We start from the raw sequence: 16,094 nt of genomic DNA on the forward strand, positions 1-16,094 counted from the left end.
CTAGACATTTTTATTTTCTGTGTTCTGAATATCTCCCTTTCTTCCACGTGGAGTCTGTTAGTGCCTTCAGTGACAATTCTTGGGCTTTTCTCTTCTTTCCACTCATTCTTTGTCATGGAAATTTTCATAAGGTGGAACCTTTGGAATCTTTTCTCTCTTTTTTTCCTCTAGAACAAATGCTTGGAATTTGGAACCCTGTTTGGGGATACAGCTAAAAGGCAGTGAAGTTGGAGACACAATTAGTGGTTTGGAACTTGTTGACAGGAAGTTTAACAGGAATTAGGGACTCCTTTAGGACTGAAGGAAATAGCCCACAGTACTAGAATTTTTTTTTTTTTAAGCATTCCCCTTTTAAGACCTAACGATGGCCTTTTTTCATGTGCTTTCTGAGATCAAAATAGACCAAATAATGTTCCCATCCTTCTGTGAGCCTCTTTTGTCTGTGTCAGACATTCCCTCTGTTTTTCACTTGACCTCATTCACTCCTTATTTATATCTAGTCCTCTCTCAGTCTTCTTTGTCGACTTTGATTTGAAGGCAGAAGGGATTATTCAGTTTCACATACCTAGGAATCCCCTGGCCATTATTTGTTTATTGCCCTATGAATTTCCTTCTTGGGGCTAGGTTCATCTCTTCTGGGGAGAAAGGATCCCATGTTTCCATTGTTTCTCAAAGGGCTTCTGAGGTTTACCCCCAAAGTGTGATTACTCTTAATTGACCTGTGTGGAGGACTTAACAGAGGTGTTCTTGGAATTTAGATAAAAGGAGTAAAAGACCATTTTCTTTGTGCTGAGGATCTGTTTTCCCATCCGGCGTTAGCTGCTGAGTGAAGGGGTAGATTCGGAGGTGAGTGCTCCTTGCAGTGTGGACCTTCAGTGAGAAGTCATAGCTTGTGGTTTGTCTGATTTTATATGTCAGGGCGAACTTTTGAAGAGAATATCTGACCTAAAACAAAAATTATGGATGGTCCTCCCTTCCTTTCCCCTTTCTCCTTATTTTCTCCTTTCTGACTGAGAACCACTTCAAAGAGTCAGATGTGTTGGTGCCAGACGCCATGCAGTTATTGTTAAAAGAATTTGGAAATATAATTGAAAACAAACTTTGTTGAGCAGAGCAGATCCAGGCGAGTTCTTATTTTGAGGGAGAAGGGAATTCCAAGTTTTTCCTCTATTTGGAGCTGATGTCTCCGAACACTTGTTCTGCGAGATGAATCATCTGTGAATTCTACATCTGGGAGTTATATATTGGGAAATGGCATTCTTTTTAAATGCAGAAGAAACACAAAAGCTTAAAGTTACAGTGTAGTTGGAAAATTCTAGTCAGAGTTTAAAAAGAAAAAAAAAAAGCACTGAGGTGAAATTGGCAGAATCATTGGACATTGAGATTGTGATACCTAAAATAGACATGCCCGTATATGGAAAACGGCCTGACAGCCACACTTATTTATGGGGACCCCTCCCCTTTGTTTCGAGACACATGACCTTTTAAAAATTTTTGTAAACATCAACTAGTAAGAATCACTAGGTAAGGCCAATGTGACGTGGGCCTGAACTTATTTAAGCATTTGTCTTGAACACTTCAAATAAGTTCAAGCCATGTTCACCAGTGGAGAGCCCAGAACAGTGCAGGGTTTCAGGGGCTGCTGGGGAAGATAACGCCATGTCCTCATCCTCCACAAAGGCTCCCCCCTTCATTCCCCACGTGCGGCAGTGGGGATGCAGCAGCCATGTTGTTAGGTGACACAAGGGTCAGAGTGGTGGCTCTGGAGTCCAGGCCACCTGGGTGATCTTAGCCCGTTGACTCAGTTTCCTCTTACGTCACTTGAGGGTCATTGTAATGCCCACCTCACTACCTGTTAGGAGGACAAAATTGAAATAATCTATAATTTTTAGAGGAGGGCCTAACACCTAGCAGAAGCTTGAGAAAGGTTAGCTACTCTTGTTATAACTCTGGCAGTCATAGCACTTGACATTTCGGCAGCCGGAATCCTGTCCTTTAACGTGATCATCATCTTAACTCCATGAAACGTAATACCTCTGCATTATCCGCGAGGCCCGCCGTGGTTGGCTGACCTGCCCAGGGTCTAGCCATTGCCAAAGTCAGAACTCAAACCTGACTCTCCATGCTGGTATTTAGAATGACTATGGTAAAAACGAGTACCGTTTGTTTTCTTGTGTTTGTCTTGCTTCCCTTTCGAGGCTGTGTGTTCCCTGAGGCCAGGGATTGGCCCTTCACCTCCTGGACCTAACGCACGGAGCCTGCCGGGCAGCCCGGGCTCCGTAAATGGTGTCTTGAATGGGATCTTGAAGAGCGTGCGTCTTCACGGGTAGACCCGTGTGTCAGAATCCGTCTTTGGTGTGCCCCTCTGGTGAAGGGGGTGGTGGCAGACACATATGTTGCACCATCTGTTGTTTATTGTTTCTCTTAGGTTGTGGTTTGTGTTCCTGTTCCATGTTTCTTTGGTTTCTGGAGCAACTGCGAATATTATATGCTTGGGGATCAAAAAAAAGTAAACTATTTATAAACAGTAAAGTATCCTTGGGTTTGGAAAGTGTTTTTCTCAAATGCGTGTATATTTGGTGGCTTTATTGTAATCTCACTGATGTATCATTAGACAATTTGTAGACTGAGGCACATTTAAAAGATGGGCGAGTCGTAGGCTGGCCTTGTGTAACCAGCTTACAGACAGCCTTGGTGATAAGGCCCTGGTGTTAACGCTGACCTGAGTGGTGTATTTTTAACTCAAGAACATATAAACAGTTTAGCCTGCCGATGGAGTTTATACTCTGCCTGAAATCCTTGGCATGCCGTGAGTTCTGCAGCCCTGGGAGTTACATGTGGTCCTGGGAGACTGTGGTGGTCACCAGTGCTCCACTGGCCCCCCCACTCTTCACCTTAAAAGAAAAAAAAAAAGACCCCAGCAGGGAAGATGGAAGGAAGAAAGGGAGGATTCCTCGGTGGTTTTGTAGGATACATTTTATATTCAACTCTTCTACACTATTTCGTTGTGGTATGCAGATTTTAGGGGGTATAGGGAGATTTTCCTCCTGTCTGTTTTGCTCCCCCTGCCAGCCACGGGGTCTCTGCAGAGTCACACATTGGAATACGTGACTCCCACTGCCTAAAGCTCTGGATGTCCACCCACCTCTCCAGCGTTCATTGTTTCTTCCTACGTGGCTCCCTGTGTCCTGGCCACCATGTGGGACTTTTTCCATGCCCTTAGAATACCGCCTGTGTCCCATCGCTCGCATCCTCTTCCCTCTGCCTCTGCCTGGAGAAATGTTCTTCCCTCTTTGCATTGCAAACTCCTCCTCATCCCTCCTTAGCTGTCTCTTCTCTTGGAAACCCTTCCTGACCTTCCCTCTGGGTTAGAATTCTGCCTTGAGAACTCACTAGTGCTTTACACAGAGTGTTGAGTTGACTACTCTCTGACTCCCCCATTCGTCTGTAAGCTCCCTGAAAGCAGGGACTGACTGGTTTTGTGTCTGACCTACCATTGTATTTCTAGAATCTGGCCCACATTATATGTTAAGTACAGATATCAATGTAGATAGAGCCATCAGTGTTCATTCTATGTGGTCGTATAAATCCTATAGAGAGATATTTTCCAAGCACTCAGGATAATTTAGGCCTCCCAGGGGCTCATCTGTCTGTACATTTTCTAAATATACCTTGTCTGTTTGATAGCGTCCTCTATTCCCCACCAAATATTAGTGTTGAGAGACTTAGAAGAATGGAAAGGAAGAAGAAACAAAGGGTTGAAGTTGAAAGATGATAGGCAATTTCTGAGCCCCAGTATGAGTCGACTGTGTTTCGTCCCTCTGTGTGGGAAGGTGGCTTTTAAATCCCATATCCAAGTGTTGTTACTGAAACTCCTGTTCAGTTTGGGCACTGTATTTGACCTCTCCCCAACATGGGGTCCCAGGTTTTGCTTCCCTTCTGGGTCTCCGGTGGCTGTCCTTGGCAGGTGGGCCAGACCCGGCCACGCTCCCACACGTTCTGTTTGGCGAGGGAGCCCACACTGTGTTTCCCAACTGTCGACGTGGTCTCTCGTCTGCTCCTTTGCTAGAGCTGATGTTTGGAGTCTGTTTTTTGAGAACTGACACTGAGGGGAGGGTTGTTTCTTACCTAGACTGAGGCTGTCTAGACACCCTTCCCTTTGTGGTTATTTTGCTCAGTTTATGCTGAGCCCTGGCCAGGCAGCTGGTCTGGGTTGCTTGGCTCTTCTTGACTTTCCAAAGACCTCTACTTTGACAAAAAGGATGGTCCAGCCAAGGTCGTTTTTCTCCGTCTTTGCTGGCAGAGGAAAAGGCTGCTCTCTTTGACCGGAGCAAGTTGCAAGAACACGAAGGGCAGGTTACCATGCCCTCAGTGGTTTGATCCAAACTAGCAACTTCAGTTTATAGAAGCTTCCATGGCAGGAGACTTGGAGCAGATAGATTTCTAAATCTGGCCCCTTTCTGCATGGACCTCAGGTGTGGGCAAGTCTCCTGGAGATGCTAACAAGAGGTCGGGGGGGAATGCTGTGTTCGGCTCAGTGAGCTCTGCCTCACGTGTTTTGTTTGTTCTAATGGTATCGAGATCTTCTTGTAGAAAGGGCCTTGTATACCCAGTAAGTTGTGATAGTCAAGGAGCATGGTTTCATGTTAACGGGGTTTTCTACTATTGACCTACAGTCTAGTTACCATGCTTTTATTTTAATTACTTTTGATTTTCTGGTGACACATGGTAGACATATTTATTGAATAAAGAGGAAACTACAAAAGAAAAAAACAATTGATCTCATTATCCAGTGATAAACATTATCACTCTGGTGTATGAATATGTCCATGGTTGAATACCTATTTTGAGTTCTATTTTTTAATACAAAATTAAGGTTACTATACATTTGTAATTCTGCTTTTTTAAAAAAAAGACTCAATGTCATATTTTCTCCAATATTAAACATTTTTTAAAAATATAGTTTAAGTCATAATTCAACTTTCTCTGATATTAGGCATCTAAGTTTTTTCCTAAGCTGAGGTAAACATCCTTATACATATACGTTTATACGTTTCCTATTTCCTTAGACTGAAGTTACTAAATTAATATTGCTCTGGATATACAACTCCTTAAGATTTGTGGCACTGCTGCATTTGCATATGAAATTGTGCCCATTTCCCCCACACCCTCACGAACATTAGATGCTGCTCTATTTTTTCTGTGACCGTACACCAGTTTAATACATGAAAATTGCATTGGATTATTTTAACGTGCATTTCTTTGGATGATGAGGCTGAAGATCTGTACATATGTTACTCGTAGACATTTCCTTTTTAAATTTCCTTCTTTTTCTGATGCTCCGTTAGCCAAATAAATGAACTTCGTGCCCTCGACTGTGAACTCTGGGCTTGAACACCAATCCATGTCCCTAATTCTGGAGATGATGTGTTTCTGAGAGTCTGAAAAGCCTCTCTCCCCCCAGGGGTCACCGCAGAGAAAACCATGCTCTGTGTGGCCATGTCACAGATTTTGATTCTGACCTAGGAAATGTTTTCGTGTTCTTCTTAAACCGAAGTTGATTATGTGTTCTGGAGGGGAATGTTGCGGTGGCCTTGCAGCTACCCAGAAGCCGCCCCGGCGCGCTCGAGCCCTGCAGGGCCAGCCTGCCCGTGCCCGAGCCGCCCTGTCTGTGGCTGGCGTGCCTGGTACCTACAGCTGGTAGGAATCAGAGCAGATTAGCGTGGCGGAGAACCCTTCAGGAACAGCTTCCAGCAAATGGAAATTATTTTAAAACAAATTGATGTGGTTTTTCTGTCAAACCTACTTGGAGCATAAACAAGGTTGGACTGTAAGCTGCTTCCCTTCTACAAACGAGGCCGTGTTTAGAATGTGGCTTCCAGCAAAGTAAACATGGTCTTGAAAGTGAGTTGTCATTGTGTGTGTCTGATTTTGAAAAGTAAAAGTAGCGCGCTAACCCACGTTCTCGAAGACTGCCTGACGGCGCAGAAGACTTCCCCTCTCCTTGGTTTGTCTTTCTGGCCACGGATGTCACTCCTTCCTGGAAGGATCTTCAAGGTGAGAAGTCATTTGGTGTTGAAAGGATTAAAAGGAACGAAGTGCCAGGTCAATTTCTGTGGTGAGATAAGCCTTTTAATCTTATCCCTTTGCCGTGTAGGAATATCAGAAACATCTTGTGAAATACTTAACTCTGTGTGTTTGTGAGCAGAGATTCACGTACGTCCCCTCCAGGTCGTGCATCTTTGGATTCTCTGTCCCCACACTGGGGACAATGTCAGCATTATTAAATTGGCCACAGACTCCCTAGAAGGTGAGGAAACAATGCTCTTAATGTTCTGATTATATATTAATGAACAACCAGGCCAAGGGGCACTTGCCAAAACAGCTACAAAGTGAGAAAGCCACCAATATCAGAGTGAACTTTGCACTCTGAAAGTGTGAATGATGTTGGGTGAAAGAAGTTCATTGCACAAGGGGGGCAACAGGAATCTCTTTGATCTTGGTTAGAATCCAGGCCCCGGTAGACTCTCGGACTTCCTGGTTAACTACATCTTTGCTGGCGAGGACAGCACTTCGAGGTCTAGGGGACATGCTCCTGGCCAAGAACGACAGCACACGTGTGGGGAGGTGGGGCGTGTGTGTGTGTTGGGGGGGGGCGGACATTTACAGCTGCTTTCAGTGATCTTCACCTAATTTTAATCTAAAATTGAAACATATAGTCTCCAACCTTTCCACTGGAGAGACTTTTCCAGAAATAGCATGCTATGATTCTAAAACCAGCCTGGGATTAGATCTTAATCAATGAGATCTTCATCTTAATCTAATTAATTTACTTCTCCCCGTTGTGGGGACATTTTTCTTGCCATCTGGCTTGTTCTTAATTTTTGAATGGCTGGCCATTGGGAACCCTGCTTTCCATGGCCTTGTTAAATACTCAAAAGAACAAAAAAAATGCTCTTTTGAAATCCTGAGAATTTGTTTTCAACAGGAGGATATACTCCAAATGAGGTTTTCCACTTGTGATGGATTCATGAGCAGAGCTAGGGTAGTGAGTCTAGTTTAGGAAGCAGAAAGGATTGACTGGGTGGGAGGGACTTTTGAAGGTGGTATCATCGCTTTACCATTCAAAATGCAGGTATTTTGCCTGCTCTCCACTCCATTTATCTACTAGCACTTGGAAAATTATTTTTGCATTTTTGTGGTACAGAAGTGGCTGGTTGGCATTTTCAGATTAGAATTTAGAGAGCCTGATAAGACAGCAAGTTTTTTTTTTCTTTAAAAAAATAGCTTTTTTGAGATGTAATTCAAATTCCATGAAAATCATCCTTTTAAATGATAGGACCCAGGGTGTTTTGTTTTAAGTAGGCTCCATGCCCAGTGTGGGGGCTTGAACTCACCCCCTGAGATCAAGACCTGAGCTGAGATAGGATCCAGGGTTTTTAGTGTATTCACAGAGTTGTACAACCATCCCTACTAATTCCAGAACATTTTCATCACCCCAGAATGAAACCGTGGATCCACTAGCTGTCCCTCCCTACTCTTCCTTCCTCCCTCTCCCCTGGCAACAGCTACTTTCTATCTCTATGGATTTGCCTATTTTGGACATTTCATATAAATGGAATCGCACAATATTGGCCTTTTGGGTCTGGCTTCTTTCCCTTGGCATAATATTTTCAGAGTTCTTCCATGTTACAGCATGTGTCGGCAATTTTTCCTTTTTATGGCTGCATAATATTCCATGGTGTGGATATACCACATTTTGTTTATCTGTTCGTCAGTTAATGCACTGTGGGTTGTTTCCACTTTTTGGCCCTTTTGCATGCTGCTGCTGTGACATTGGTATGTGAGTTTTTGTGTGAATGTACATTTTCATTGGCCTTGAGGTGTGTGTACACCTGGGGTGGAGTTGTGGGGTCATAGGGTAAATGTATTCAACTTTTTGAGGAACTGCTAGATTTTCCAGAGACTCTGTGCACTTTACCAGCAGTGTATAAAGTTTCCTCTTTGTCCCCAGTCTGACCAGTAGTAGTTGTGGTCTGTCTTTTTAATGATAGCCATCCTAGTGGGTGTGAAGTGCTATCTCCTTGTGGTTTTGATTTGCATTTTCCTCATGACAGGTGATGCAGAGCATCTTTTCATGGGCTTAATGGCTGTTTGTGTATCTTTTTTGGAGGGATGTCCAGATTCTTTGCCCACTTTTTAATTGGGTCATCTTAAAAAGAGAGAGGTTGTACAGTTTTGAATGGTTTGGGGTTTTCCCCAGGTAGACATGCTTTTCTCTGTGTTACTTTCCTTAGGTGAGAGAAATTGCATTTTTAAGATTTTTTAAAGACTTAAGAAAATTCGGGTAGAAATATAATGGACAGTACTTACCTGGTTTATTTGGTTTACTTATCCCCCGGTTTGTAATCCCAGGCAGAGGGGAAAATGTAAGAGAACAGAACGGTGGTTCTTCATGCAGTGAATCTTAAGTGTGGGACTCTTTGCAGGACCTCATCACACACAGAGTTCTCCACCACGAGAACAGGAGAATTTGCCCACCTGTAACCTAAGGAAACTTGCTGTGCGTATACATTTATAGCCAAGTCTATTTTCTGTGCATTTCCTCTGCTCCAGGGCAAGCCTGCCTTTGCCGACAGAGCTTTGCAGCTATAAATTAGACAGAAATGCAGTATTGAGGCTGTCCAAAGGCAGGCAGGGTAATTGCTCTGGACGGGTTTACAATAGGGAGGTGTGAAGTGCTTGGTGGCAACCGGAAGCTGGGGGAGGGAAGACAAATTGAACTTGGACGGCTTCGGGGTGGTGGGCTGACACAGCTAATTGAAAACGCTGGCCCTGGTGGCTTTTAATGGGAAAGGAAGCTGGAGGCCTTGCGAGGGTTTCCTTTGCAACAAGAAACGAGAGGGAGAGGGGCTCATTGAGTTATTCAGGGGTTAGTACTGAATCTCTGTAAGCATTTAGAGCCTTTGGCTTGGATGTAGAGGATCAGATTTTCTGTTTTTTTGTTTTTAATTTCCTACTCTTTAGTTCCATTCTAGATGAGCCAAGTGGTTGGAGGCGGGGATTCCAGGTGGTGGTGGGGCCTTGAGAGAAGGCCTACGGGTACAGCTTGGAAAATTTGAAAGCACCACCTTTGGAGATCCACTGACTTAGGTAGACTGGCCAGTCGGCTATCTCTAAACAGGTGAAATAGGGGTACGTGATGGTGCCCTGTTAGTCCTCTAGATAGCCAGTAGGTGTTCTCTCACTCCTCCATTGACCTTGGAGTCTGAATTTGTGGTGTGGGGCCTGGGAGTCTGCATTTTAAAGCTGAGAGGGACTTGGCTTTGGAGTCCGAAGTGTGAGAGCCGCTGTTCTGGACGGTGGGCTCCCTGAGGCTTAGCTACAAGCCCCTGTGACTCTCAGCCCCTGTTCCCTTTCCTCCTGCCCTCCTCTGTGCTTGCCTGGGACTGGGGGTTTTCTGGAGCTCCAGCCCAGACAGGACTGGGTAGTTCCTTCTCCAGCAGAGCCTTTTCCTCCCTCGAGGCTTTTGCCTGTGGTCAAGTCGTCCTCCGTGACTCATCTTTATCTTCCGGTCTGAGGTTAAACATTTCCTCAGAGGGCTTTCCTAGAACGCCCAGGCGAGGTGGCTGCTGTCTTATTCCAGGAGAGCCTTTAGAGCACATCTCTGGTTACCTCCTCAGCGTCTGTCTTCCCCTCCTGATTGTAAACTCTTTGTGGGTAGAGGCCACTTATACAGCATGGTCCTAGAGCCCAGCACCATTCCCGGCGCCCAGCAGGTGCTGAATGAGCGTTTGTGTGTTTGTTAATTTCCAAACCACATGTGAGTGACCACTGGCTTTTCTGCTGTGTGAATTATCCCAGGCACTATTGCCCTGTGTCCTTTAAACATCTGCGCACACGCACTTGTAGAAATAACCACAGGTTGGCCAGCCTACACATCTTTTCAGTGTGGTGTTATTTTCTTCCTCCTGGGGGTTCACTTGACGCCTTTGAAGGATCAGCTGCACCTGCTGAAAGTAGCCCTTTCTTAAAAACTAGAAAATGGACCCATCGGCATTTATCTTAAACTCCGTGGTAGCCATTTCCAGGAAGCCCTTTCAAAGGCGGGATGTGAAAGGTGTGGAGATGGTGGAGGTGATAGGATCTTCCTTGATGTGTGTGGTGGTTAATGTGTAACCTCTTTAACAAGGCTCCTGGATGTTCACGCGGCCTTGAAGCTATCATGGATTCGTAAACCGTGCTCTGGGTCACATGTTTGTAGTAGGTCCATGGCTGTGCACAGAACTCATACCGCCAAGGTTTCATTTCCTGTGGTTGAAAACCTAGCACAGCCAACAACTGGGAACCCTTCTGTCCTGCAACAGGGTGGAGACACTCAAAAAAGAGGTTGGCAGAGGCTTCCTTAGATTCCTTCTCCCTTCCCCCATTCTCAGCACACATCTGCATGATTGTAGAGAGGGTGAAGCTAAGTGAGATCAGGAAAGAGAGGTGGATTGTGGGTCAACGCTACTCAAAAAAAAAAAAAAAACAGTATCCTATGAAGAAAAAAACAGTAGTAATTAAATATCATATTATAGTATGCTTATATTATAATGTAATACTAGTAGTATATTATTGTGTCAGTATCATTGGAGTTTTCATAATTTATAACCAAAAAGCACTACTGTTTTCCATGTCAAAATTTATTACAAACCATAAGAATGTCTCATTATTATTGAATAAATAAAAGGTATTATTTCATGACTTCTCAAACTGTTAAATTATGTTTAAAACTGTATTTTCCAAAATCTAGAAAATATGTGCCCACATTTAAGTTTCTCTATTTGTCATATCAATTTCAGCTGGTACTTTCCATGCCTGTAAGAATAGCCTGATAATTTCTCTCTCTCACTCACACACACACACACACACACACACACACACACAAAGAAAAAGAGAAAAGAAAGAGAGGTGGGAAGCATAAAGGGCAGAGGGAATCAGACCTCCCTTTTTGGGGAGGTGCGTCTTCCTCATGTAGAGAAGACTGTCTGGTCTGAGATCCGGGCAGCTTGCCGCCAGGATGAGCGCTGCTCCAGCCATACCTACTGCCCCTTCTGTGCATTGGTGTCTTTGGGGATAGTCCATTAAGAGGAGCCAGATTAGAAATGAGAGAGCATGGTTACAATAAAGTAACAAACTAGGATAATTTTGTCCCGTATCTTTGCCTTTTGAGCATTGTCTAACTGTTCCATCTGAGGGGAAAATAATCACTGGAGTTTGGATAATGTGAAACTCAGAAGCTCAGGAACCTGGGTAGTGTGTATCTGCCTTAACAAATAACATTTTGAAGTAGTACCTGCCCCTGATGGCAACAGAAGCCATCAGTTAAATAAACCAGCTGTTAAGTAAGAGTAAGAACACAAGTGTTTGCACAAACCACCTTTACATTTTCTGATCCTTGATGAATGTCAGTTGGTTTGTGAATTATTAACTTCAGTGTGCATGAGGAAATACTGGCCGCTTAAGTGTCGTGTATATTTTTAAGTAAGAAAAAAATAAAACTGACCACACCCTCAGCTGCTACCATTTTGGGTTCAGTGCTTGCCTGCTTTCACTCAACAGGCATATTTAAAGCAGAGGTAGGAATGTTGGCCCCTCACAGACCACACATGCATCATATATCATAGCCATCACTTGCCATCATAATTTTGCTTAGGAAGGAGCTGAAGTGATTTGCAACCCCTTGGCAGATAGCACTGTGATGATCTTTATTGGGCTACGTGGAGTATCCAGAGTCCTAGAGAGAGGTTTGGTGGGGGTACCTGTCCTGTTGGGAAGAATTATGTATATTGGGTCAGAAAAGTAGATTTAGTAAATCATGGGTAGCTGGCTTCAGACGTCTGTCACTTCCCAGCAACTTTGCAGGCTTTGAGGCAGGCTCTTTAATTTGTCACTGGAGAGAGCGGTATCTTGGTCTAGTGCCTCGGTTTCCTTGGCATGAAAGCCTGAAGTTGGCCTCCTCCACGAGAGCACAGCAGGGTGTCTCCTTGGAAGAAGCCAGCACAGCCTGTGGAGGGAGCTGCAATTAGCATCTGTTGCAAACAAGGGATTTAAGGACTTTGATGGGGAGAGATTGGAGGAATCCATCTGTGAACCTGGTTTCTGCAATGCACAGCTATTTTTGGAGGTCTAAAGTTGATATAAATAGACTAGTTATGCCTCTGCCTTTTACCTAGGAAGGGGACTTGTGTATAGAGGCCTTTATGTGGAGGTTAAGGGAGGGAAGACTCGGTAAAGGGTAAAGAGAAGGGAGATTGGAGCCCACCAGACAGGGTTGTTGAATAAATAGCAGATGTCTTCCTTTGGGCATTGCATACCTTTGGGTATTGGTTGCTGGATTAATCGTGCAGTGTAAGTAAGTCACACTTAGAAATGCCTGGGCGTGGTTCTAGGGGTTCAGTTACTTTACTGCAAGGTCTAGGCTTTGCTCATTTGCAGTGCAGAAAATATGTGTGCCATGGGAAGGGAGAGAGCTGGTGCTTTGTTTCCCTTTTCCCTCTCTTTATTGTCCTCAGGTGCAATGACATTTGATATTGGAATACATTGAGCGCCTTATTCTCATACTGCCGGGATTACTGCTGACGTGGACCGCGGGCCCCGCAGCCAGCCTCCTGTATGGAAATGGAAAAAAAGAAATTCAAGCTGTAAATGCATCTCTGTTTGGGGGCTTTGTAGTGGTAAATTACGTGAATGAGTAAGTTGAAAAAGTGCCTGGTTTATACCATCACGAACGCCTAGGTCTTAGATAAATATTGACACGGGCAATGTGGCAGGCCTCCCATTGGTCTCACGGCCCTAGGAATAAAAGATCTTTCCTGAGGTGCTTGTGACCTTATAAACCACCCTGACGGGTTTGTGCAGGTGCTTTCTGCAGTAGCTCTCTGGGTTTGAAAGTGGGTGGTTTTTCTCTTTGTGTTTGTGCAAGCTTAAACATAACCGAATCCAAACCCGCTCTGGTTTATCGATCACCGTTGAGTGTGCCCCAGGTAAAGGAAGTTGGCGCTTTTTTGCAGAGTCATGCTTGTGTGGCCATGCGGACTGGACCTGGGACCCAAGGGTCTTTGATTTGCTTTGACAGTGTTTGAGAACTGAGTGTGGGGGAGTGAGGAGAAGGGAAAGCCAGCCTGGGGAGTCTTAGCTGGGTGTCACAGCCGAATCTTCTTGGCGCCAACTGTGCTGCACCCCGAACCATACTTTGTTTGATCTCCTATATCTTGTGGCACAGAACCAAATTGCCCCCTAACCTAAGGGGGCTTAGCGATGCCAATTTTGTTAGTGTCGAGTATGCAGGAGCATCAAGCCCTCCATGTGAGATCCACCCCCCTCCCCCCCGCCCCCTGCAAAAGAAAAGGTAGTGAGCTTATTAGAAGGAAGCCGTGATAGGAGTTACCTGGCTAGGGCAAGCTGAACAGAGACTTTAACCAAGTCGGGTCTGATCATATCATCTTTAAAAAGGAGTGATGGTGGAAGCTGGGGGATTGTGTGTTCATCATATAACAAGCATTAGGCAAAGACGTCCTGGCTGCCTCTATGTAGCTGATGTCTGGGTTTGGTGTGGCCCGTGGGCCTTGATTTCCTGCTGAGGTGGGAACTGAATGGCTCTTCTCTCTCGCTAGCACACAGAGAGGATATGGAGTATCTGACGGGACACGTGGTGTTGCTGAGGTTTCTCCAGCCTGTAGATGGCGCTCCAAAGGGAGTCCCTTGTGATTGATATTGGTAGGGCTTTCATCACCATTGGTGGTGATTCACTTTAAAACAGACTCCCATCCTGGGGTGCCTGGGTGGCTCAGTCGTTAAGCGTCTGCCTTCGGCTCAGGTCATGATCCCAGCGTCCTGGGATTGAGCCCCGCATCGGGCTCCCTGCTCGGAGGGAAGCCTGCTTCTCCCTCTCCCACTCCCCTGCTTGTGTTCCCTCTCTCGCTGTGTCTCTCTCTGTCAAATAAATAAATAAAATCTTTAAAAAAAAATAAAAAAAAAAATAAAACAGACTCCCATCTTGCAGGTGCCAAGATTCATTATTTGATTGAAGTAGAGTTTAGCAAATGGAATTTACTGCTTGGACCCACCCTTAAGATGCACCTTTGGGAGTCAAACCTGGAACTGCAAACTTGGGGGGGGGGTGGGAAGAAGGGCACAGATGTGAGGGCCTCTCCATGTTATGGTGCACAGGGCCCTGCTGAATGTAGATGGACCATGTGGAAGAGGTGAGGCATCTTTTTAGAGGCCTTGGTGAATGATTAAAAAAAAAAAGCAGCAGCAGACATGGAAGTGTATGACGGTTCTGTCATTTTCACAGCCAGCTTCCCATTTGACAGAGTAAAATTTTAGTATGTTCAAAGATGGAAGTCACATGCATCATCTGATTCTTTGTGCTTGTAATTTCAGTGAAAAGGAAGTGCCATGTTTTTACGCTGCAGTGCTGTGTGGTTGGTGCACCTTGAGCTTGGGCTTCTCAGCCGTTCAGCCACCGACTGGGACTGGAGAAGTCATCACGGCCCCAGAAAACCATGGAGACAGGCTCTTAAGTTTACAGCATTTCATGACATCTTAGTATCGTAGAAAGAAAAAACTCTGCCTTTTGGCTTCAGCCAGGCATTTCATGACACACATAAACTTTAAAAAGCCCAACGGAAAAATTGACAGAACGAGATCCCAAGTCGATAAGCTAGCTAATAAAGTCAGCGACTTAACTGTTAGCCAGGAGGCTGACCTTTTAAAACTGCGTTTTCTTTAAAATACTTAGCTAGAGATGCTCTCGTGCCTCCCTGTAATACAGCAGGATGTATTCTTGAAAAGTTGTGGGTAAATTCAATTTTTGACTTTGGCTGACTTAATTCTAGGGATCTGTTCTCTGTGTCTGGGGGATCTTCATTTTTAAGTTTAAGGTAGCCAGGAGAGGACGGGAGGATAAACCTAGAAGATAATATTTGAATATTTTGAAATCTAGAAGATGATGTTGAAAACTTAGTAGAGAATATTATATTGATAATATTTGAAGGAACCTTGCACTTAATCTGTTTATAACATAGAGTATCGTGGTAAGTGCAAGTACACCTAGATTTTTTATTTGCTTTGTCAATTTTGGATGCTTGGGCTTCACGCAGGCACAAAGATACGTCAAAGACATTAGTGAGTAGTGGGTGTGATTTCAGTTGGAAAAATGAAAGATGTATGTACGTTCCATTGGAAGCTGATCGAGGACTCCAGCGCACACCCTTGGGAAGTTCTGGCTTCCCAGAAGGATTTTCCTTATGAGCAGCTCTAGCCTGGGAAGGTAGTTACACCCACTTATGTCATTTGTCCCTTAAATTGTGTGTGTGTGTGTGTGTATGTGGGCAGGGGAGGAAAGAGATGCTGATAACACTAAGGTAAGCTGTTGTTTGTACAGATGTATTTGCTTAAAAAAGAAAGCTTTCATTTCCTTCTTCCTCCCTTTTAAAGGAGACAGTTAGGCAACTTACTATATATTGCTGTTTTGTAACCCCAAAGTATATTTGCCTAAAATCACCCTTCTAAATACAGTTGACCCTTGAACAGTGGAGGAGGCGGTTAAGGGTGCTGACCCCCTGCACGGTCGAAAATCTGTGTATAATTTTTGACTCCTCAAAAAACTTAACTACTAATAGCCTACGGTTGACCAGAACCCCTACTGGTGACATAAACAGTCAGTTAACACATATTTTGTGTGTTAGGTGTATTATCTACTGTATTCTTACAATAAGTTTAGCTAGAGAAAAGAAAATGTTATTAAGAAAATCAGAAGGAAGGGAAACTTCATTGTCAGTACAGTACTGTAAAAAGATCTGTAAGTGGACCCACACAGTTCAAATCCATGTTGTTCAAGGGTCAACTGTACTTTAACAACAACAAATCCCGATCGTTACATGTCCAGAGGTGAGTTACTGCAAAGTTTTTTTTGTTTTGTTTTGTTTTAATCTCTTGGCGTACATTCCTCTAACAAGAGGCTTGTGTACTATCCTTTTGTTGGCTGGCTTCATGTTAGTGCATTGTCAGAAATGAGGGTTCAGAAAACCTTACCAGATGCCTTG

At 44.3% G+C, this 16,094-nt stretch overlaps 1 protein-coding gene across 3 annotated transcripts in view; it reads left to right on the forward strand.

Moving 5' to 3' along the window:
- Nucleotides 1-16,094, forward strand: part of LRIG1 (leucine rich repeats and immunoglobulin like domains 1) — a 110,390-nt gene that overhangs the window by 12,295 nt on the left and 82,001 nt on the right. The window contains exon 1 of one of the 3 annotated variants that reach the window (XM_036074653.2): nucleotides 15,282-15,319. The exons of the other annotated variants lie outside the window; for them this stretch is intronic. Within the exon in view, the coding sequence (XP_035930546.2) occupies nucleotides 15,297-15,319 (23 nt within the window). The 5' untranslated portion in view covers nucleotides 15,282-15,296. Of the gene's footprint in view, nucleotides 1-15,281; nucleotides 15,320-16,094 lie in introns of those variants that run through there. 3 annotated transcript variants of the gene reach the window in all.

This window comes from Halichoerus grypus, chromosome 1 (genome assembly GCF_964656455.1).
Source record: "Halichoerus grypus chromosome 1, mHalGry1.hap1.1, whole genome shotgun sequence".
Classification (NCBI taxonomy): domain Eukaryota; kingdom Metazoa; phylum Chordata; class Mammalia; order Carnivora; family Phocidae; genus Halichoerus; species Halichoerus grypus.